The 22,138-nt window shown below is 32.0% G+C and overlaps 3 protein-coding genes across 3 annotated transcripts; 2 read left to right on the top strand and 1 right to left on the bottom strand.

Moving 5' to 3' along the window:
- Positions 1-1,036: 1,036 nt before the first annotated feature.
- On the top strand, positions 1,037-7,065 carry LOC113853958 (glutamyl-tRNA(Gln) amidotransferase subunit A, chloroplastic/mitochondrial). Its single transcript, XM_027484697.1, has 10 exons — positions 1,037-1,657; positions 2,814-3,125; positions 3,314-3,493; positions 3,615-3,709; positions 3,847-3,922; positions 4,060-4,137; positions 4,586-4,679; positions 4,768-4,817; positions 5,327-5,440; positions 6,420-7,065. The coding sequence occupies exons 1-10, from the start codon at positions 1,106-1,108 to the stop codon at positions 6,510-6,512; spliced, it is 1,644 nt and encodes a 547-aa protein (XP_027340498.1). The 5' UTR covers positions 1,037-1,105; the 3' UTR covers positions 6,513-7,065.
- Positions 7,066-9,785: 2,720 nt separating this feature from the next.
- On the top strand, positions 9,786-13,068 carry LOC113854515 (transcription elongation factor B polypeptide 3). Its single transcript, XM_027485531.1, is given in 9 exon segments — positions 9,786-9,995; positions 10,807-10,996; positions 11,087-11,224; positions 11,519-11,597; positions 11,872-11,940; positions 12,069-12,144; positions 12,623-12,679; positions 12,836-12,893; positions 12,895-13,068. Coding segments are annotated over 8 exon segments (699 nt in total). The 5' UTR covers positions 9,786-9,995; positions 10,807-10,813; the 3' UTR covers positions 12,934-13,068.
- A 1,690-nt stretch (positions 13,069-14,758) lies between these two features.
- LOC113854514 (citrate synthase, glyoxysomal-like) lies at positions 14,759-21,491 on the bottom strand. Its single transcript, XM_027485530.1, has 13 exons — positions 21,169-21,491; positions 20,315-20,495; positions 19,992-20,077; positions 19,235-19,339; positions 18,256-18,318; positions 17,942-18,051; positions 17,535-17,654; positions 17,302-17,377; positions 17,072-17,145; positions 16,769-16,889; positions 16,243-16,340; positions 16,012-16,135; positions 14,759-14,945 (listed from the first exon to the last, which is right to left on the bottom strand). Exons 1-13 carry the CDS (start codon positions 21,418-21,420, stop codon positions 14,814-14,816), a joined length of 1,542 nt encoding a protein of 513 aa, XP_027341331.1. The 5' UTR covers positions 21,421-21,491; the 3' UTR covers positions 14,759-14,813.
- Positions 21,492-22,138: the final 647 nt, after the last annotated feature.

The raw sequence follows: 22,138 nt of genomic DNA, 5'->3' as shown, positions 1-22,138 counted from the left end.
TTCTTTGTCTTCTTCTTCCAGATCCAACGTAATGGAGCCCGAACTTGTGGTTGTTCAAGGTGGGTCAAAAGTTTCATGGGTTACATATATGATAGTGTGAAGTGTGATGCATGAAAAAAGAATGAGAGTATGTGTTTAAGAAAGAGAAGGCTTTTAAGAATGTCATAGTTAGGAAGAGGGAATGTTAGATACCAAATCAGTAAAATTAGTCCTTGAAATTACGTGAAATAAATCATTTTAGCATTTAAATGTTACTTAACAACAAAAGTCATGTCAGAGATTAATAGAACGATTTTAAAAATAATGAATTAATATATACAACTACTTCTATTTAAAATACTAATTTAATGGTTTGTTTATTAATTTTTAGGTGAGAATAGAGGTGGCAAAGTAATTCAGCCTATTCTCCCTCACCAAAAGTTCACCAAAGTAATTTGCCAATCTCATCCTATTTTAAAAGTAGATTAAATTTTTTAGGCTAACTCATTAAGGTGTAGATTAACCAGCTAAAATTAACATGAAAATAAAATAAAAGTTACAAAATTCAATAAAAATTTAAAAAATATATTTAAAATTATTTAAATGATATTTTTATACTAGTAAAAATTAATATTTAATTAATAAATAATTATATTAATTTTTAAAATTTTAAAAATGGGCTCGAGGCTAAGCTACCTGAACTTGCTGTTGGCCTACATTTAGATGGGTTAGAATAGGAGAAGTTAAGCGAGCCTGGAAATATAGAAACTTCAACCTGACTGGTCATTTTCAGCAAAGTAGATGGGCCTAGGCCCAATTTGCGACTCTAAGTGGGGGAGTCCTTCTTTCTAATTTTTATATATAAAAGATAAAATCTAGGTATCATGTACACAAATAAAAATATTAAAAAATCACAACTATTAATTAAAAAAATATAAAATACATTTTCAAATTTATAATTACCACCTACAAATAATACTCCAGTATTAATGTATTATACACGAAATTCGTCAGATAATTTAAATTATAAAAGTAAAATAAAAAATAATAAAAAAGTGGGTGGTAGTGTTTGTTTGCCGCAGTTACACTCCCAAGTCGCTGCGCAGATTGGGATTGGGCGTGGAAGATGAAAATGCTATCCACACTTCAAACCCCTCGCTCCCTCTCTCGCCTCTCTCTCATTCCCTCCAACACCTTCACTTGTCACACGTTCACTTCACGCGCTTCCCTCACAGACCAATCCGTCACTACCACTACACCCGTGCCGCCGCAATCCCAAATCCTTTCCCTCCGCCACTCCCTCCTCTCCCGCCACCTCACCGCCGCAGACCTCGCCCGCTCCTACCTCACGCGCCTCCGCCTCTCCGAGCCTCACCTCCGCTCCTTCATCCATCTCCCCGATGACGACGCTATCCTCGCCCACGCACGCCGCCTCGACGCCAAAATCGCCGCAGGGGAGGAACTCGGCCCCCTCGCCGGCGTGCTCGTCGGCGTGAAGGATAACATCTGCACCGCCGACATGCCGTCGACCGGCGGGTCCCGCATCCTGGAGGGATACAGGCCGGCGTTCGACGCGACGGCGGTGAAGAGAGTGAAGGAATTGGGTGGCATTGTTGTTGGTAAGACCAATTTGGATGAGTTTGGTATGGGCAGCACCACTGAAGCTTCTGCATTTCAGGTTCTCTCTTTCCCAATACTATTTTTCCAAAATAGTTTTTTTACCATGTATTGTATTTTCTTACGTTTCGGTTTTACTTTTTGAAAGTTGTTATTTCTTCGGTTAATTCATGTGACATTATGATAATAATTATATATGTAATGTTTTTCACCATTTAAATATTTATAAATATGTAATATAACAGTAGTTATTTACTTATATTTTAAGGGTTTTGCTAGTCGGTGCCGGTTACTGGTTAAGGAAACAGAAGTGAAATTTTTTAACTTGTTGGAGTGTATTGAAAATCACTGGAGGAAGTTTATTAATTACATTTTAGAGGAAAACCTTCCACTTTTCACAGCATTTTCGATATTTTAAACAATGTATCATACGTTTAAATAAAGTAAGACGATAAAATATTAATTCATTTTTAATTTGCGTAAAAATTTGTGTACTTGATTTATTTTTTTAGGACTTCAAAATAAATAGTTAGATTGAGAAAGTTTACTTTTGATAGAAAATTATTGCAGAAATTATTTAATTCCATTCCCTCCGCCCCTTCTCTCTCTCAATATATATGTACGTATGTATTATTATTAGGTTTTGAAATTGAGAGATTCTTTGTTAGATACGTTAGTGGAAGGGTTAGTGGTGGATAGGGATGATTGATGATCCGGACATGGCTGGTGTGGCATGTTTTGATTGGTGTGATGTAAGAGCATTGTGTCATGCCAGGTGTGTCTAAGAATGTATCTTATCAAATTTCAAATGCCCGGTTTGTGTTAGTAGTAATGATTAATTTGAGAAGGGGTACCTTAATGTGGTTGCTTGTTTCATTCATTTTGTGTTCAGAAAGTGATATGTTGATTGCTGATTCTGTAGTGAAAGCAGGACTTTAGTGTTTGTTTGGGGAAGAATATGAGATGAATGAAGATTTTCAATGAAATGACATGATGGATGTTGTTACACACTGTGATGCATTGCTAATTGTCATTCCTCTTATGTTCCTTCCCCTTTTGTTATTACAAAATTTAATGAAAAAAAAAATTGGGTTTGTGTTGCCCCACATGTGGGTAGGCTAAGATTTTATCTTGTTTGGTTTCTAGCTTTATTGCTTATATTGCTCTTTTATAACTGCGATTGGTTTACTCAGGTGGTGCATATGTTCATTCAATAGGTGACTGCTAACCCGTGGGATGCGTCCAGGGTGCCAGGAGGATCGTCAGGAGGTTCAGCAGCTGCAGTTTCTGCCAGGCAGTGTGTGGTATCGTTGGGAAGTGATACTGGTGGAAGTGTGAGGCAGCCGGCATCTTTTTGTGGTGTTGTAGGTTTGAAGCCAACATATGGGCGCGTCTCAAGATTTGGACTTATGGCATATGCATCGTCACTTGATGCCATTGGCTGCTTTGGTTCATCGGTCGCTGATACTGGGATTCTCCTTCATGCAATTGCTGGCCATGATAGATTTGATGCCACCTCAAGTAAGCAGGTAAGAGTCTGCATTCTTCACCATGTTTGGTATAATTGTTCTAAGCCATCCAATTTCTCATTATTGCCTTCTTGGGCTGTTAAATCTGTCTTAATAAGATGGATGATTGGTGACATCACTCTAAGTGTTATTTATTTCTTGTTGTTAAGCCAATTTTTTTTTCAATAATGAATAGTTTCATTTGTCAGGACGTACCCAACTATCTATCTCATTTTGCCCCTGTGAGTTCCTTGGAAAGTAAGCCCTTGAAGGGACTGCGAGTTGGTCTGATCCGTGAAACTATTGATGATGGTGTTGATGCTGGAGTAATTTCTGCCATTCGTGCTGCTGCTTTGCATTTTGAGGAATTAGGATGCTCTGTGAATGAGGTCCTTATCATATTTTTTCTATAATTCTCAATGATTACTTCTATTGGTGGTATACAAGTTTGTGTTGTTACAGTTTATGTCTTCAGTGTGTCCTTTTCATTTGCCTATTAACTTATTACAGGTCTCACTGCCATCCTTTTCCCTTGGGTTGCCAGCATATTATGTCCTTGCTGTGTCTGAATCATCTTCCAACTTGTCTCGTTATGATGGTATTAGGTAAGCAATTGAGCCCCCTTTCCTTATATCTCCGCTCTGAATATACACACAACTGACCACAATGTTTCATTTTATGTTCTATATTTTCATTGCTAAACCATAATCATGACTTTAGTCCTTTGTATATACATATTTAGATATGGAAACCAAGTTTATGCTGATGAGCTAGATTCTCTTTATGGAGTTTCTCGAGCCAAAGGATTTGGTTCTGAGGTATGCACCATTCAGTCCTTAATTTCAAATTTGGCTATGGGATGTGTGATGACTTTATATATATACCTGTTCAAAAGATATGGTCCCAATTTATCTGCATTGCTATTTAAGCTGGCTTTCAATTTTCAATGTCTCAGGTCAAAATGAGAATTTTGATGGGGACATACGCCCTTTCAGCTGGTTACTATGACGCATATTACAAGCGTGCGCAGCAGGTACTACTAATATTATTTTACATAGTTTCTTGGTGGGTCTTACTAAGTCTTAACCTAATAATTATGAATGCAGTTTCATACGTTTGGTGTAGAATCAGATACATGTTGCTTTAAGAAGTTCTATGTTTCTAGAGTTAATCATTACTCCATGTATGTCCAGTTCTTTATGAGTTTCCTATAATCTACTATTACTAATCATGGTTACTTGCTACTACTGTGATAGATACACTTTTGATTCAACATGCAGGAAGATAGTAATATTGATGTTCTTAATTCCATCTTCTATGATAAATAATATTTATGAGATTTTGGTTTTTGATTGATTATAATGGTGCCATGTAATCAACCCCGACTAGTGGGATAAAGCTTTTGCTATTGTTGGTATTAATTTCATCTTTTCAAGAGGTTTAAGATTTCAATAAAGATATTTGTGAGAACTACGTTACAGGTAAGGACCATAATTAGGAATAGCTTTAAGGAGGCACTAAACCAAAATGACATCTTGATTTCCCCTGCAGCCCCTTCAGCTGCTTATAAAATTGGTAAGCATGTACATCTTTTTGCTTCTGCGTTATTGTACTTTAGTTACTGCATGTTAATTGTTTCTTTCTTTGCCTTTGGCATTTGCAGGTGAGAAGAAAAATGAGCCTTTGGCTATGTATGCAGGTGACATCATGACTGTAAGCATTTCATTCTTCTTGTGAGATAGATTTCTGTATCATAATTTTGATTATGTCAACCTAAAAGTGTTAGTATGAGGTCTTTAGACTAAGACTTGTGCTATTGAACTTCTTCCACTCCACTGAGCTCAAGCTTGAGTCATACATGAGCTACGAAAGCTTTAATAGTTTTTGAGCACATGAGCAGACCACATAACTGATGGTGATCAGATCTGGCAAAAATTGTGGGAGCCTTAGATAGAAAATCTAGATGGGTGCAAACCTATCCATGAGTTATCTTTTGCTAACAGTTAACAGCAGGGTTGGTTGCATTGCATGAGTTTGTCCTCAACATGTGCCAAGTAAGGGAATTTCCTATTGGAGTTAAGTCTCCATTGAGCGTAACTAATTATGTATCCAATGGTCTAGTTTAGTCGTCTTTGTGTATTGTATGAAATTTTGTTCATATACACATTAACATATCATGCACAGTGTTTGCCTTTCTTTATTGGTGGTTTGTCCTTTTACAGGTAAATGTTAATCTAGCTGGACTACCTGCCTTGGTTTTGCCATGCGGATTTGTTGATGGTGGGCCGGCAGGCCTTCCTGTTGGCCTGCAAATGATTGGTGCAGCATTTGATGAGGTATTAACTTTTCCTTTCCACGGCAATGGACTTGATGGAGTTCTCTATGTTACTTGTAGTCATGTTTTCTTTACTAATCTTTATTTCTTACAAATATAAAAAGGCAGATGCTGTTTACCTATTAGATTTTTTAACTTTAAGTTGAAAATGATCAAATAAGATCGGAGGAAGAAAAAAATTGAAAATTAAAGCTTCTGTAGTGCTAATGTAAAATTCTAAGGAAATTCCTCCCTTCTATCTATCAAATGAGCTATTTGTGTAGAAGGTACATATCATGATGATCTTATGTTTTGATGTTGATTTCTCTCTTCTCTCTTTCTTGGGATGGTTCTAAGGTTGTTGTTCCAAACTTTTGCTTTTCTGTGAGCATGGACACTATGCACCAAGTTTTGACTCAAATTCCTCACATTTTTTGTGATGCCACTCACTCAGAGAAAAGGTGCAGGACGATGTAGTAGCATAAAGGTTAAAAAGATCTTGAGCTGAAAGACTATCAAAATTTAAAAAGTGAATAATAAAGAGAGGAAACAGTACTAATCAAGTTTTAAGTATTCATAGAAAACAATTTCCACATGATTGAAGAACTTAACAATTATGGATTAATGTAAAATTTTATCAATAGATCTGTATGATAGGAACTTTCAATCCAGTGGTGGATTTGGGATAAAATTATTTGCTAAAGTTATTCATAGGTGTGATTTTGACTTGTACATATTTATAAGCGACTCCTCCGGTCTCTCTGTAACTATCCAACATTTTTAGGAAAGATACAGTTTGTCAGTCTGATTTCTTTGCTTCTAAGATATAAAGTATCGTATAGCCAAGGTTAACTAATTTGGTCTTACTGATATTTTGATTGAAAAAGTTGGGCCTTTGACTTCTGTGGAATAACACATCTAATGAAGAAAATGTGGTAGTCTTTAGTATATTTTTGACATTGAGCAACAGAATGATCCTTTGGCTGGGAATTTCATTGCAGGGAGAGCTGCTGAGAGTGGGACATATCTTTGAGCAAACTCTTGAAAATTACAGATTTGTTCCACCAATTGTAGCTGATGACATTGTATACTGAGTACAAGTTATCATCCAACATTTTGGTGATCCATCAATAATTCCAAGAGTTTCATGGCAATGAGGTAGCTGAAGCATGTGTTTTTGGGCAGTTCATTGTATGCTAGTGGGATTCAAATTAGTAAATTTAAGGACAGTATGGATTTTGAGTCTTTTGACACAGGCAATACCTCTTTAAATGTTCTAGTCACGCAACTGAAACTGGGTCAAGTGAGCTTGAAAATTCACTATTTGAAATTGAATATGTTCATAATAAACCTTCAAGTAGTTTTTGATGAGGGGGCTCGCCTGCAGTGGTTAGCAATTGTATGAATAATTAATATGTTGTGTTTATTCATTGTAAATCTAGCTAGATTGGTCGTGTGTAAAAGAGCAAAATGGTCTTTTGCTCTAAATTTTTTTTTTCCCTTGTAATTTATGCTTAAGGATTTATTTCGTTATTAGTTTCTTCAAACTTTTGAATAAGGATTTTTGTTTGAATTTTTAATTTCTTTTGGAATTTGCTTGAATACGTGGCTTTAATCAGTCTACTGTTTGCACCGGTATGTGCTTGTAGCCACCAAACTCTTCAATTTGTCAGCCTCTAATGTGACAATTTTATAAGGATGTTCAAACCGTAATTGAAGAATAGAGAGTACATAGCCTTGGTATGATGAAGAGATACAAATTTTATAGGTTTTAAGAGGGAAATTTATATGGCTCGAAAGAGAGAAAAAAGTTTAATATAAAGTATCCTTAAGGCAAGCTCAAAACTATCTTTGCCTTTTATATATTTAAATTAGAATAAATTATTTTCAATAATCTAAATTTGTACCATTTTTTGTTTAATAATATTTATAATTAGAATTAACTGAAATACATTAACATTTCCCAAGTTTTTTTTATGATCATCTAATAATAGACTATTGGGTAAATAAAAATTGTTGATTTTTTAAAATAATTACTTCAAAAGTCATAAATAATTAGAATGAGATTGTTGTAGTGGGACTACTGATCTTCAGTTTGAGTTTTGAGTATGTAATCGTATTAAATATTCAAACAGTAAGTTTTCTCAAACATAAAGTTTTTTTTTAATTTATTTATAATGGTCTTACTAACTTGAGTATAAGTTATGTATATATATAGAGAGAGAGAGATAGAGTAGTCCAAATAAAAAAAATCATCAATAAAAAACTAATAATATTTAAAACATTAATTCAAGAAGATAATAAAAAGAAAGAAAAACTTGTCAAAGGTGAGAAGTATGTTTTACTAAGAACATGCTAATGGCCAAATACTAGTTTTGTGAGAATAAGATTAAATGGCCAGTTCAACCAATCCGACTGCAAACTTGAATTTTAGCTATCGTTACACTTTAAATAAATATACAGTTATATTAGTCTTGACCAATTAAAATTCAGTTGGACTCACTAATATATAACCAGTTGAAGCAATCGAAATCCAAACTTATTTTTATTACACCAATCAAACTCTAAATTCTTAATCCTTACACCCACTGTTACTTTCATTATCTATTTTAAATTTTATTAAAATTAAACAAATTATAATAATATGATCGAATCATTTTATTTTTATATGTTTTAAAATTTCAAACTATGCTAATTTTAATATTCATGAATAAAATATTAAATAATTTTGAATTGATTTAAAATTTTGCAGATATTTATAAATCATAGGATTTTTTAAACAAATGATTGATTTTATGAAAATTTTCCAATCTCCTTTCATTGGTGAAGAGATGCTGGAAATAACAACAGCACAGCATGGGCATTGTAGTCATTTTCTTTCTTAATAATGTTGACTTGTAAAATTAATTATCTAAATTATATTTTTTTTCAAGCAAAAAATCACCAAACACAAAAAAAAATTTAAAAAAAATTGCCACCACAATTATTGTTTCTGAAAAGTAATAGATCGCTGAATTCTCGACGAGGATTCAATAAATTTATCAAATATTATTTCTTTATAGGGTAAAGTAGTCAAAATGGTAACGTAAATTCATTTATATTATCTTATTTTATTTAATAAAAATATTTTTTAAAAAAATTATTATAATTTATAAATATTTATAGTTTTTAAATTTTAAGTTACGGCCACTAAATATATCATTTTACATTTTCAAATACTTCAATTATTTGTTATATAAATACTTTTAATTCAATCAATAAATTTATTAACATCCAACTATATTTTAAAATTTTAATTAACTTATCACCTTACTTCCTTTAATAGTGGTTGGTGTATGGAGAACATAGCAAATTCTATTTCCCTTTTTCTCTACAAAAAAATATATAATATTTTTAATTTTTGTGTTCTGATTGATATTTTGTTTCATTTCAATTTAACATGTTTTCGAAACATTACCTTTATTCTGTTTATGGTCTATACTGTGCTCAATCCAATTTATGAAAATTGAAACGGATCAAACTCTTAATCGAAAAGTTAAAAATTGAAAAATAATTTTTATTTAGTTTGGATTGGTTTTTAGTTCCTGTTTTTAAAATTGAATCAAATCACATTCTTCTATAACATTTATATATTTTTTAAAAAAATTATACTAAAATCGGTTAAGGAAATTGTTTATATTACTTTTCACCGAAATGTTAAGAAATGAATAACTTGTAGTAATATATTCTTAAATTATTATAGGTACTGTGTCTTATTTTCAGGGTGAGTAATGAGTAATAATATTTTAAAATAAATTATGAAAAAATAAATTTTAAAATAATTTTAAATTAAAAATGCATAATGTAATTTACTACTTAATATAATGAGGAAAATTATTAAAAATTCCTTACTTCAAAAATTAATACTCATAAATTATATATAGTGGTTGATTTATTTTAATTTTATCTCATAATTTTCCAATATTTATATTTTTTAAATCATTTTCCTGCACAAAATTTAAAAAATGCAACAGATTAAAAATAAGATATATTTATATTTTACTATTTTAATTAAAAAAAACCTAATTCAAACAATTTGTGATAGTATTGTTATCCTCTTTCCTTCCAATATACTAAAAATCAAATGAATAAAATGAACAGAACAAAAACAAGAGCCTGATTGGAAATGGCCAAGAATTGATTATAGTTAAAAGTAAAAAATAAAATAAAATCGTATCCACTTAATCAAATTTCCATCTTTTCTTGTTGGTAATTTTAAAAAAGAAAAGGTTAAATAATAATAATAATAATAATAATAATAATAATAAGGAAGGCAGTTAAAAAACGCGCCAGCACAAATATTTATCGGCACAGCGAATCCTCATCCATTTCACATTGACACGACACTCCCTCACGGCGCATGTTAGCATATTCGGCGCCGATAAAAAAACAAAGCGCGTGAGACCCACGCGCCTCGTCTTCCTCTTGCAACCATTGTAGACACTCTCTTTCTCTCTCTATCTCCGTTTCGATCGTGTCTTTGATTCGTCGACGTTCCTGTGCCCTCTTTCGGATCCTTTTTCGTTTCGATCGAATCTGTAAGCACATCGAAATTTTTCTGTGCATCTTTGTTTGAAATTGAATGAATTGAGCTTCTTTTTCGATGATCTTAACTATCATTCTTCCATTTTTTTTTCAATTTTTAATTAAAATTGGAAAATATGTGGTTTCTTAAAATTACCTGTTTGACAGATTTTAATTGGGAATTAGGGGTTCGTGGGAACTCTAATTTTTGTTTTTTGTGACAAAATACCCAAATTTTCTGCAAGAAGGGGGTGAACCTTATAGTTATAGATCTTCTGTTTTTAATGTTATGAATTAATAAATGATGAAGGTTTTCGTGATCAAGCTCAATTTTCAGTTACCTTTTTACTTAATAGATTTAACCATATTGATGGTGTTTTTGCTTCATAAGGATAGTTCACGTGATTGTTTTGGGTGAATTATTATTATTATTATATGGGTGCTGCTGCTGATTTTAACTGGTAATTCATGTACCAAAAAAAAGGGTGGTACTTGGCTATGTCAGGCTCAGCTTACTGAGAAAGTGCAAATTAGAGGAATTATATATATATATATAAATTGTTTTTTTTTTAACTTGGGCAAACCAATGCATCAAAAAGATATTTTGTATAGTAAGGCTGTGTTGAATATTAAAGAATTCAATACATTAATACCATTAATGCTACAATTTTCAATAAAAACTTACTATTTATTAATTTCTCATTATGTATTCTTTTGCTCAGGTTAGAACAGCTGATATATAAAAGCTGAATTTAGGTAGTTTTCATTGTCGCTTTTTACTTTTTTTTTAATGCAATTGTATTGTATTGTTTTCTTGGTGATCAGTGTTGTTATGATGAGAAGAGATCAAATTTCTGCCCGTAAGATGCCAACGCTGGTGGACCTTTGTGTTCAGAAAGTGATAGACAATATAAGGTACCTTGGAAATGTTGGTTGTGTTGATCAGCATCTGCTCGAACAAATTTTGCCGCACTGCACTCTTGATCAGTTGAGGCATGTGGAGAAGTCCACTGAAGTAAGATGAGATTTGTTGTTTTTGTTAACTGGAAATGAAGTTGGAACTAGAATAAAATGGTTATCTAATGTGCTTGATGTGCTTTTGCAGGGCAGAGATCTGACCCCTGTAACTGATAAATTATGGAAAAAGTTCTTTGAAATGCAGTTTGGCGTGAATTGCACTAATGAAGTAATTAGGAGAATGAGAGAAAAAAGAGTGTCATTTAAATGGATGCAGTTGTATGAGGTATTTTTTATTATTTGTTTTGTTGTTTTTACTTTTTAGGTTCAGTTATATTTTATTTAGAAAGGAAGTATATAATGTACCTTCTCTTATTTTTTCTTTCCTAGCTAGGACACCATTATCAGTTGTGCTATGCTAATTAGCTATAACTGACTCATGGGTGAGTCGTAGTTTAGTACTGATTGACTCTAATTTTAGTGAATGATTAATACTGTACAATGTATATAGTATAAAAATATAATTGTATGGATTGACAAGTCTCAGTTTTTCCTTAAATCTCTTCTAATTTATACACAGGCAAAAGTTAAGGAGATGGCTCAGGTAGAGAATGAAGCACTTGATCGAATCAAGAAACTGTACGAGAAAGAAGATGCCAGTATGACCCTAGCCTTTTTATTTATTTATTTTGAGGGGCGGGTGGACTTGTTTAAGTTTTTAATATTGCTTTTTCTGCTTTATTTATGGTGACCGTCTCTTCCTTTACCTTCTTTGTACTTATTTATCCATCTAATTAATATGCTTGTTTTTATTTTAAAAAATGCTCATATAACTATTAATTGCTTATTTGATTTGATGAGTAGCAATTATTGTATGCTTATATTTCTTCTACCGCTAGTTTAAAATATTTACCTAGTATTGGAACTCTGTAGGAAAACAGAGTAGGCAAGTAAGGCTATGCACCAAAGTTCCACCTTCAAGTAAAAGAAAATTTTGGGGAGGTAATTCTTTAATATTCTTATTTTGTTTCCTTCTTGTTCACTCTACGACTGCACTTTAATTAAGTGCATTTGAAATTTTATCAATTTATAGCTTTTATTTATTTTTCATCTTTGAGGATCTGTTGTAGATAATGGACCTGGATACAATGTATCAAATGTGAAGAGCAACATAATGAAGAAGGCAAAGATAGAATTTCTAAAGAGGTAATCTTTCTTTTATAATTATACAATGCTTTCTAGGATCTCAGGTTCAACGAAGACTTCCATCTAATTAAGTCGGCAAGCTTTCTGTAGGAGGGGATGCTTGCTTTTTCAAATAAGAAATAATTAACTATTTTTATTTACTTTTAAAAAATTATTTGGAAACTACGCTTACTTCTTGTATCATGCACATGATTGCATTTAGTTATTTATCATTCATAAGCTTTCTTACTTCACTGTAATTTTCTTCTTAGGTTGGAAACATTTCCTTAGAATTTCATAAAATACTACAAAATTTCCCTTTGCCACCTAATAATATTAAGTTAACTGGAGCAAAATATTTTAAAAATATTCAGACCTCATCGTATCATGAAGCTCACAGGAATTATATTTGGTATAATTCGGTGTTGTGACATGCATCTTGAAGCTTATATACTCAACTGAATATTGACTTCAATCTTCTTTTCTGAATTTCTTACAGTCAGGAGGTTAAAAATCTTGCAGCAATGAAGAAGAACTCTATCCAGAGTCGTCCTAGGTACATATAATATCAGTTTTTCAGTAGAAACTATTTCCTGGCATTCACTTTTGTCCTTGTTTTTTGGGTTTATCAGGTTGAACTATATTTAATCCTTGTTTTTTTTTTTTTCTCTTTTCCTCAACAATTCTCATGCTGTTGCTCAATGTCCTGTAGTTCATCAAGCATCATGAAGAGTGGAAGTATTTCTGGAATTGGTTCAACTTCTAAAGATCCCAAATCTACAAAAAGGATATTTTAGGGGTAGACTGTGAAAGATAGCAATGCCATGTATCATGATTTGCTTTTAAATTGTAATAATTTTTACATTTATCTCCATGATAAGAAAAATTGGCTTCAATTTCCCCGCTAAGCATTTTATTTGTGATTGCATTTATGTTTGCCGCATAGATAGCATCAAGGTATGCATGGTAATTATTGTAATGTATTGATTTCCGTGTATAAATAAAGTTCCTTTAATTTGCATATTAGATTGTTATGGTTTAGCTGCAGGCATGGGAAAGTCTATATAGTTTTGTTCACCAATTAGTGAACTAGTTTCAACTTTCAATTTAAATAGGGTGGAGGGAATTGGAATTGCATGTTTTATTATTATTTTTTCTTTAAAATGTTATCTCTTTTTAAGTTATGAACTTGTCTTTCTCAACCTTGATTTGTACAAATTGTATTCTTTGGATGAGCTAATGAGAAGGAATGGCTGCATGCATATAAAATAACCTGCAATTTGAATTCATTAATGGTTAAACTATTTCTATAATTTTTTTTTTCAGTACAATGGCTAGGAACTGATAAAATTTATTCCTTTTTGAAGTTTTGGTACCCCCCTCCCTCCTTCCTTGTAATGAACTTTTGCTATATAAATGGATAAAAATATCACTTGTGAGATAGTACGGAGATGCATTCAAATATCATGGTAGAAAATTTGTTACTGGTTTACATTTTCATTAGGGGTTAGCTTTTGTTATAAGAAAAGTGTCTTTCATAATAAAGTTTTTCCAAAACACAAAAATTGGCAAATGCCTTGTGGTTTTCACTTCTAATAATACTGATATATAATATTAAAATTTATTTTTACAATAAAACTATTTTTATTTTATTTTGAGTTTGGAAAGGGATGTTTTAGAAGAAAGGGAAAAATAAAAAAAAATATTTTAAATAAATATATTTAAACTTATTTTTTAAAAATAAAAAATATAAATTGATATATTATCATAGATTTAATATATTAATAATGTATTTATCAACATAAATAATATACACAATTCTCTTAATTTAAAATTTAAGAATTTAAAATTTTAATAAAAGTCCTCTAGGCACTCACTTTTCAGGAAAAAATATAAGCAAATTAATTTGAATAATATATAATTTATTAACAAATTATTCTGAAAAAAAAAATTTGGAGCCTTCCCCACGAATTCATGTAATAAAATAGCATCCTCCTCTCATACTGAACCACGACCCTTCCCCCAAATTCTTGAAAATAATTAGAAAATTTTAATATCAACTTTTAAGATTTATTTTAAATATCTAAAACTATTTTTATTAAAACGGATAATTTATGACATTGAAATTAAATTCATTCTTATTAACTTTATATATCCCAGCAATCAGTTTCATTCAACATGTAGGTCACTGCAGAAAATTTTTCCCTCAAACTAGAACCTCTTTCATCCACCCTTTTAAATTGTGCTCTTAAAACTGAATTTAAGCTTTTAAAAATATTTTTTATTAAAAAAATTCCATTAATTATGTTTTACATATTTTCAATGTTATAAATGTTTTTTATCTAATAAAAAAAATGTTATCACTTTTCAGGCTGAGGTTTATACTTCTATAAAAATTTTAGTGCACAATTATAAGATCTCAACATTGTACTTGAAGCATTTCATTTTTTATATTTTATAAACCATCAAAATAAACTAGAGAAAATATTTTTGTTTTTTTCTGAGAATAAGAAGTACTTAAAAAAGTAGTCTAATTGATTTAATGATGTTATTCATCTATTTGATATCATAATTGTATACAAAAACAGATAGAATTATTTTTTTATGTACCAGAAAAAAAATATTCTTTTCTCTGGACTTATTGATAAATTATACATCACCTCATGACAATTCACTAGTAAATCCAAAGGCTATATCCCAGATCCAGTAAGTCGCCTCTTTGAGGCATTTGATACAGCCAATTGACCAAGTTTGTCCGCGTCACTTGATACAGTCCTTTCTTTGATTGGTGTATAATGCCTCAACCATTCTCCAACATAAGCCTGGAACATATAATAGATTTGTGATATCAAAGAACAGAAACACAAAGGCTGCTTGAACCAGTCTGTGGAAGGGAGAACATAAAACCAGCCATAACAATAATAGCTCAAAAGAACCAAAACCTGTAAATTTGTAACATTTTCCTAGGCCAATTTTTAGTTAAAATGTTAATTTTGAAAAAAAATAAAATAATAGGGTAAAATATATTTTTAATCCTTGTAAATATGGTAAACTTTGGTTTTAATCCTCCAAAAATATTTTTCTTGGTTTTGGATCTTATAAATTTTAAAACTTTTAGACATGTCACGTATATGTCACCTCAAAGTGGTAACTAATGTGGCAAGATGCATGCCACATCATTACTAAGTAGTAATATGGACAATTTTCGAAAAAATCAAAATTTATGAGAAACATAACCAACAAAAAAAATGTAGGAACAAAACTAAACACATTTATATATTTACTGGAACTAAAAATATATTTAAGTCAAAAAATTAGAACAGTCCAGTTTAATGTGAACAGTCAAGTTATAAGACAATTTAGGATCAATGGACCAAGTATGTCTTAATTTTCTGTAACACTAACTGCACAAAGCCACAAACTAATGATCTATGCATTATCATTTCATTCATCAACTTCCAAGAAAATAACAGTGTAATATTATACCAACCAATTTACTATTTCCAAGTATAACTGAGTTATAAGATTGGTTCTATAACTGTCAGTAGAACCTATCAAATCTAAGCCGCTAAGAGATATAGCAAACTACCAGGTAAAAGGCTTCTGTAGTTTTATTAAGATGGTATAACTTTATCATTTGCTTTTGTTTACCTGCTTAATGGAATGTTAAAAGGGGCTATGAGAAAAGGTTGGCAGAAAGCCAACTCTGCCATTTCATCCAAGACTCGCTTGTGTTATCGGCTACCACATCAAGTCTGATGTATTTTCAAATATTTCCCATTACTAAAGAAAGATATAATTCAGCTTCAAAGTGATACAAGGCAACCATTTTCAAGGACACCAAATGGTAAACTAACACATACATATGACTTAAAGAAAGGAAATAACCTGTTGAGGTCTCATAATCTTTGTATCAGGATCATCCAAGGATTCTCGCCAATGTGCCAAGTATCCAGCCATTCGAGGAATAGCAAATAAAACAGTGAAAAACTCAGGTGGAAACCCCATGGCCCTGATTGCATAAAACCACCAGCTCAATCCAAATCATATATAATCTGGAAAGGAGTAACGTCTTCTACTCCCTGATTAAAAAAAAAGGTGGATGTAATACTGGGTTACCTATAAATCAATCCAGAGTAAAAGTCAACATTTGGATACAGCTTCCTCTTGATGAAATACTCATCAGACAGTGCAATCTTCTCCAAGGAAACTGCAATCTGAACAATAAAATACTTTTATATAAAACTTTCAAGTTCATACTAAATATATTGAACTAAGTTGACATCATAGTGAGCAGAAGAAACTTTCCTGGTCAGATAATCACTATTGATTGAAACTTAATGATATGCTTTAAATTTGAAAACAAATGCCTTACAAAGATTTTGGCTGAATTTTAGTAGAATTAAATTAAAATACTTACACATATGTACATTATATGTAAAAACTATTCAAAAGAATCTGTAACACAAATTTATAAAACAAAAAAAAAAGTCTCAAAATAATACAAAGATATATTTTCAAAATGTACGTTTTTTTATATTGTATTCATAGTCTAATTGTATGCCTTGTGAACAGTATATTCAGTTCAAGGAATATACAACAGATAAACAGGTGCACAAACAGGGAATACAAAATGGATACACACCTCTATAAGAGGATCCCGGCCAACAATTGAAAACACTTCCTCTGTCAGCTTTCTTAAGACCTTTGCCCTGGGATCATAATTTTTGTACACACGATGTCCAAAACCACTCAGCTTTCGTTTCCTGGAGAAAAAGCATCAGACAATAATATATTAAAAAAAAAAAAAAAAAAACTATCATTTTCCCTGCTTGCTGTGAAGTGACCCAAAATATTGGAGGTGAAAAAGAGCAAGTCACCAAACCATCACCACTCTTTATAGATAGGGGAAAAACAAGACTCAGGAGAAAAGAAATGTAATTGTCACCTGGCTTTAACACCTTCGATAAATGCTGGAATGTTCTCAACAGTTCCAATTTCACTCAGCATTTTGAGGACAGCCTACAAAATCAGAGGTTACATCAAATTAACACAACACAAGTATATGACACAAGTATAATCAAAGGATTCATTTCTACTTTGTTTGTTTTCAGCTTTCCATATTTAAATTGGCAGTAGAAAAATGATTATGAGAGTGTCCTAAGCCATTTGCATCACCTCATTAGCTCCACCATGAAGAGGTCCATACAGAGCTCCAACAGCCCCAGCAATAGCAGTATATACATCAACACCACTGCAAATAAGGTAATAGTTAGGAAAATTTGACAGGCTGTTTCATTATGCTTGGAAAATTGCTATCTAGACCAAATTGTGTCTGCTCAAAAGCAGCCCTGGCAGACTCAGTAAGTTTGATTAGCAGGACTCTTTTGGTCAAGTGGTAAGATATCTACCTTGATGCAAGGTGACGTACAGTGGATGTAGAGCAATTCATTTCATGTTCTGCATGCAGGATGAAGATAATGTCCAGTGCACGAGTTAGTCGAGGATTAGGTTTATACGATCGGTTGCCTCTGAAAACAAGAATAGAGGAGATTGTTTGAGCTATGCTGATATAATCTCCCAATAACAAAAACCAACTAGTGTTCGGCTAACATTCTACCATCGTAGGTAAATCATCTTACTTTGTTTTGTTGGTGAGTAATCATGTTACTTTTGAAAATATTTAGATTTTGTTATATCTTACGAAAAGAAAAAAGAAAGCCATCATGAAGATCAGAAGAAAAAATAACTTCAAATTTAGAAAACAAGTTTAGGGTATTCCAAATAATCAATCCCACTTTAAAACAGTAACACGTACGAGGAGTCTAGCATGTATAGGAAGTTCTCAGTGTAAGAAAGTTTATTGGATGGAAGCACAGGTGGCCTTCCTGCCATTCTAAGATTAATTGCAGCAGCAATTGTTGTTATCTGCAGTCAAAATAGAAAATGATGATGCAACAAAGAAATTGGAAAGACTGCAAATAAGCATAGAATTGCTTGAATAATGCCCAAAAATTCAGATGATAAAGGCTTAGCCAATATCCAGTGCAAGAAGCATTCAGAATAATTGGATTACTTATTACATATACCAAAGACAAAATATCTAGAATAAAGAGAACTGAATAAGCATACCTTTCCAATAATCCGTGCTATTTGCTTGTCTCTCACTTGCTTCGAGTTGTAGATATCAAGACCCTACATTAAAATATAAAAAAGCTTTAAAAGAAAAAGTCAAAGCTGAATCAAAATGTAAGAAGGCAACAGCATGTTAAATTCTAGAAAGAAATAGAATACTGCTCAGTATTCACTTGTATATTGAACAAAATGAGGGAAAATGTAATATCACATGTGAATCATTTATCAAAATAATGAAAAGCATCAAATCTATAAGAGATGCAGGCAGGTAGAATCAACAATATGTAAGCCTTGGTGTACCAATTTTTGAAAATATAACTAAGCATTATCTGATGGTGGCCATAGTTCTTTTGATTACTTGCCTCATAAAACGCTTAAAGAGTGCAATCACCTTAGGGCTTAGGCAATAACTACTAACTCAGAACTTAAAGCAACTTCCAGAAAAATAACAGTAATTTTAAAATTGCCACAGGAATTCTGACTTCTATTTTGAAACTAAAATTTTCACAGTTCATTTTTGTAGAATCTATTAGAAAATCTAGAAGGATATCTCATAATATCATGATGATATCCTTAGAATAGTTTAGAGTATCTTAGAAAATCTCTTAGGAATAGCTTCCATAGCTCTTCATGATTTGTTTCCACACTTCATTAGGATTAGGAAATCCTTTAGTATCACATTCAATGCATCATTATATACAAGAGAACATTACTCAGAATCTCTATTCTTTCTCTTCCTCCTCACCAACCTAAATCTTTAATCTCAATAGAATCAAAGTTTGTTGCTGTAAATAATACTCATAAAAGTCAAAAGGAAACAACAGCTAATATATTTGCAAAATATGGAAAATGGGAAATATAGGAGGAAAAGTTCTACAAACTTAAGTTAAGAACACATTTACATCACAAAAGTATGGTATACAAAATTTCCATATTATGTTATCATTGTAACTTGACCACAGTTTGTCTCACTTACTTTGAGAGCAGGATTTGCATCAGGATGAAAAACAGATAAAGCGCTTATGGCATTAACAAGCATACCCATAGGATGTGCATCATGAGGCATTGATTGAATGATCTCCTACAAAATAAATGTATCACACAACAATTAGATCAATACACTTGTATTTCTTGAAAAGAAATTAATTACCTGATTACTCTCTTTTATATGATTACAACAAAAGATACACAGTTATTGCACAAGAAATTCTTAGCCTTATAAATTTGAACACAAACCAGTCTGGTAAAGGGGCATATACATAACATAAAAAGTGAACAACAATAATACTGATAAAAATAGACACATCTAACATTTATCAACCAGCCAGTTAAGCAAGATAACAAAGTGCTTAATGCTATCCTAAGTTTCACCTGGAAAGCATCACTAACTCGCATCTTCAAGAGTTAAGATAATGGGGTATAATACCCAAATAAGACATCAAATTTTTTGAACTACTTGTAAAATGCATTGCATGTGTGCATGCTGTTACTGCTTAATATACTCTGATTGATTACTTTAGCTTTTAATCAGCAGTCCTTTCTGACCAAAAAAATAGACAGCAGATTTTTGGACAATGTAAAATACAGTCAGCTTATTGGATTTTAAGCAGAATACAATTGATATAAATTGCTTAAAAATCTAAATGCTGTCCCTGGCTGAAACCAGAAAGTTATCAGATAGGAATTTGGGTCCTTAAACCCACAGTAAGTTATTTGATAGCAGAAAAGCTCACCAAAACTCCTTGTGGCACAGCTGAATGCTGAGATACAGCGAATTCCCATTCAGCTAACTGACTTTCGGATGGCAAATTCCCATACACTAAAAAGATAGAGAAAGACAGTTAATAAAATCCAAAGATACTAGTGTTAAACATAAAATGAAGCACGTAATTAACAGATTCATGAATAAGGACTCTACACCCACTCAAGTGTGTGCATCTTCACTGACAAAAAATTTGTTTCTAAGCTAATCATCAGTGAAAAGCAAAAAAGAACTGGTTTTTCACTTATCATAAACAAGGGAGACAAAAGTTTCATGCACAACAAAAATACTCACATATGAGATATGACACTTCCATAAAGGTGCTTTTCTCCTCCAACTCCTCAATGGGGTATCCCCTATATCTAAGGATTCCTTCATCACCATCAATATACGAAATTGCTGATCGGACAGGAGCTGTGTTCGAATAGCCAGGATCATAAAGTTTGAGTCCCTTATCATTCTTCCCAGTAGATATCTACAAATAAAAAATTAGAAAGCCCTATAATCAAATAACAATAAGGATGCAGTTAGATATATATAACTTAATTAAGCACTAATTTATTTAATAAGATCTTTTACATGACATAAATTTAACCATGAAACTTATTAGGATAAGCTGAAAAAACTTATTTTAATAAGTTAAAGTTATACCAAGAAGTTCACTGAAATAAGCTAAAAAGAATTTATAAAAGTCATATACTATTTTTATAAGTTAATCATAAATTCTTCCAAATCGGGCCTAAATAACAATATTAACATACACAATCATCAGTCATCATTGTGTAGAATTAATCACAAACCACCCCTACGATCTCAGCATGTAACTATGAATAAAATACATAAAAAAAAAAAAAAAAACCTCGATGACAAAAGAGAAATACTAATTCCAAACAATTCAACGAAGCAGAAAGGAGCGAAATTGATCACAACCCAGTTCGCCAAAAATCGAAATCCTTTCGAGGGCCAAGCCCGAAAACGAAAATTCATCGACACCAAAAGAACAAAAATATCAATCAATACACATAACAAAAGCTGATTCAAAAAGAAGAACAGATCCACATGAAACGACTCAACGAAGGCAAAGTGATCGAAATTGATGAAAACCCAGTTGGAGAAATTGAAAAAGGAAGAGAAAACAGTGGCAGTACCTTTTTGAAGTCAGTGGCTTTGACTGTGCCTTCTGGGAAGACTTGGATCTGGTACTTCTTCCCGGTCCTCTCGTCGACGACGGTGAGGGTGCCGTTCAGATTCGCCGGCGGCGAGGTTCCGGCGGGAGAGGAGAGGCAGAGAGGGTGGAGGATCGCGGCGGCGTTGGCGGTGGAGGGAACTAAGTGAGCTGTGAGGGTGGCCAAACGGTTGCGTGCAGTGTGTTCGGAAGTTGTTGTCGTTGACATTGTCATTTTATGTTATGTTGTGTTTGATTCTTTGGGGAATTTGAATGATTCGGATTCTAAGGAATATGAAAACTGACGTTGCACCTGGAAATTGAAATTGGAAATTCGATCGCTTTACATGTTCAAAATATGATGCACGTGCTCCATTACCATTCCAAATATTAATTTTCTTTTCTTATTTGAAACGTTTCTTTTTAAGAACAAAGTAATATATCTTTGGCACCAGAAATTAGTGGTTTTAATAAATCGATGGAATATGGTATAAACGATAAAAATTGTATTAAAAGAACAAACTATTTTAAATATACTAATTGTTATTCTCGATTTTAATAATAATTAATACAAAAATTATATTTATAATATATATATATATATATATATATATATATTAATTAACCCTAATAGACTTTTGAGTGGTCTAGTTAAAAAAAAGAAAAAAAAATCAAAACTAGATCTAAATCAAAGATTGAAAGCCTTGGTTGAGAAAAGAGAGATAAGTCCTAAAAAATAGATCTAAAGTTTCCACCTAAAGAATAAACTCCCATCGACACAGGCATTTAGACCAATAACAGAAGAATTTTTAATCAAATGTTTAGGATGTGGAAGGAATTCAATAAAGAAAATTCCATTCAAGACTTACTAAGTATAAATTTAGTAAGTCAAAGGCAAGATTTAATTTTTGAATACAAAGAGCAATATGATAGGTCTCTTGATATAAACCTCC

The sequence above is a fragment of the Abrus precatorius genome, unplaced genomic scaffold (genome assembly GCF_003935025.1).
Source record: "Abrus precatorius isolate BTA unplaced genomic scaffold, Abrus_2018 Scaffold11, whole genome shotgun sequence".
Classification (NCBI taxonomy): Eukaryota; Viridiplantae; Streptophyta; class Magnoliopsida; order Fabales; family Fabaceae; genus Abrus; species Abrus precatorius.
This window is presented reverse-complemented; position numbering and strand designations above follow the sequence as displayed.

Coding starts and splice junctions, on each gene's coding strand:
- LOC113853958 (XM_027484697.1), top strand. CDS start 1,106: ATGAAAATGCTATCCACACTTCAAACCCCTCGCTCCCTCTCTCGCCTC. Junction 3,126..3,313: donor ATGCCACCTCAAGTAAGCAG/GTAAGAGTCTGC, acceptor TTCATTTGTCAG/GACGTACCCAACTATCTATC. Junction 4,680..4,767: donor TTCAGCTGCTTATAAAATTG/GTAAGCATGTAC, acceptor TGGCATTTGCAG/GTGAGAAGAAAAATGAGCCT.
- LOC113854514 (XM_027485530.1), bottom strand. CDS start 21,420: ATGACAATGTCAACGACAACAACTTCCGAACACACTGCACGCAACCGT. Junction 20,496..21,168: donor AAGCCACTGACTTCAAAAAG/GTACTGCCACTG, acceptor TTTTATTTGTAG/ATATCTACTGGGAAGAATGA. Junction 16,136..16,242: donor TACTCTGGATTGATTTATAG/GTAACCCAGTAT, acceptor TTATGCAATCAG/GGCCATGGGGTTTCCACCTG.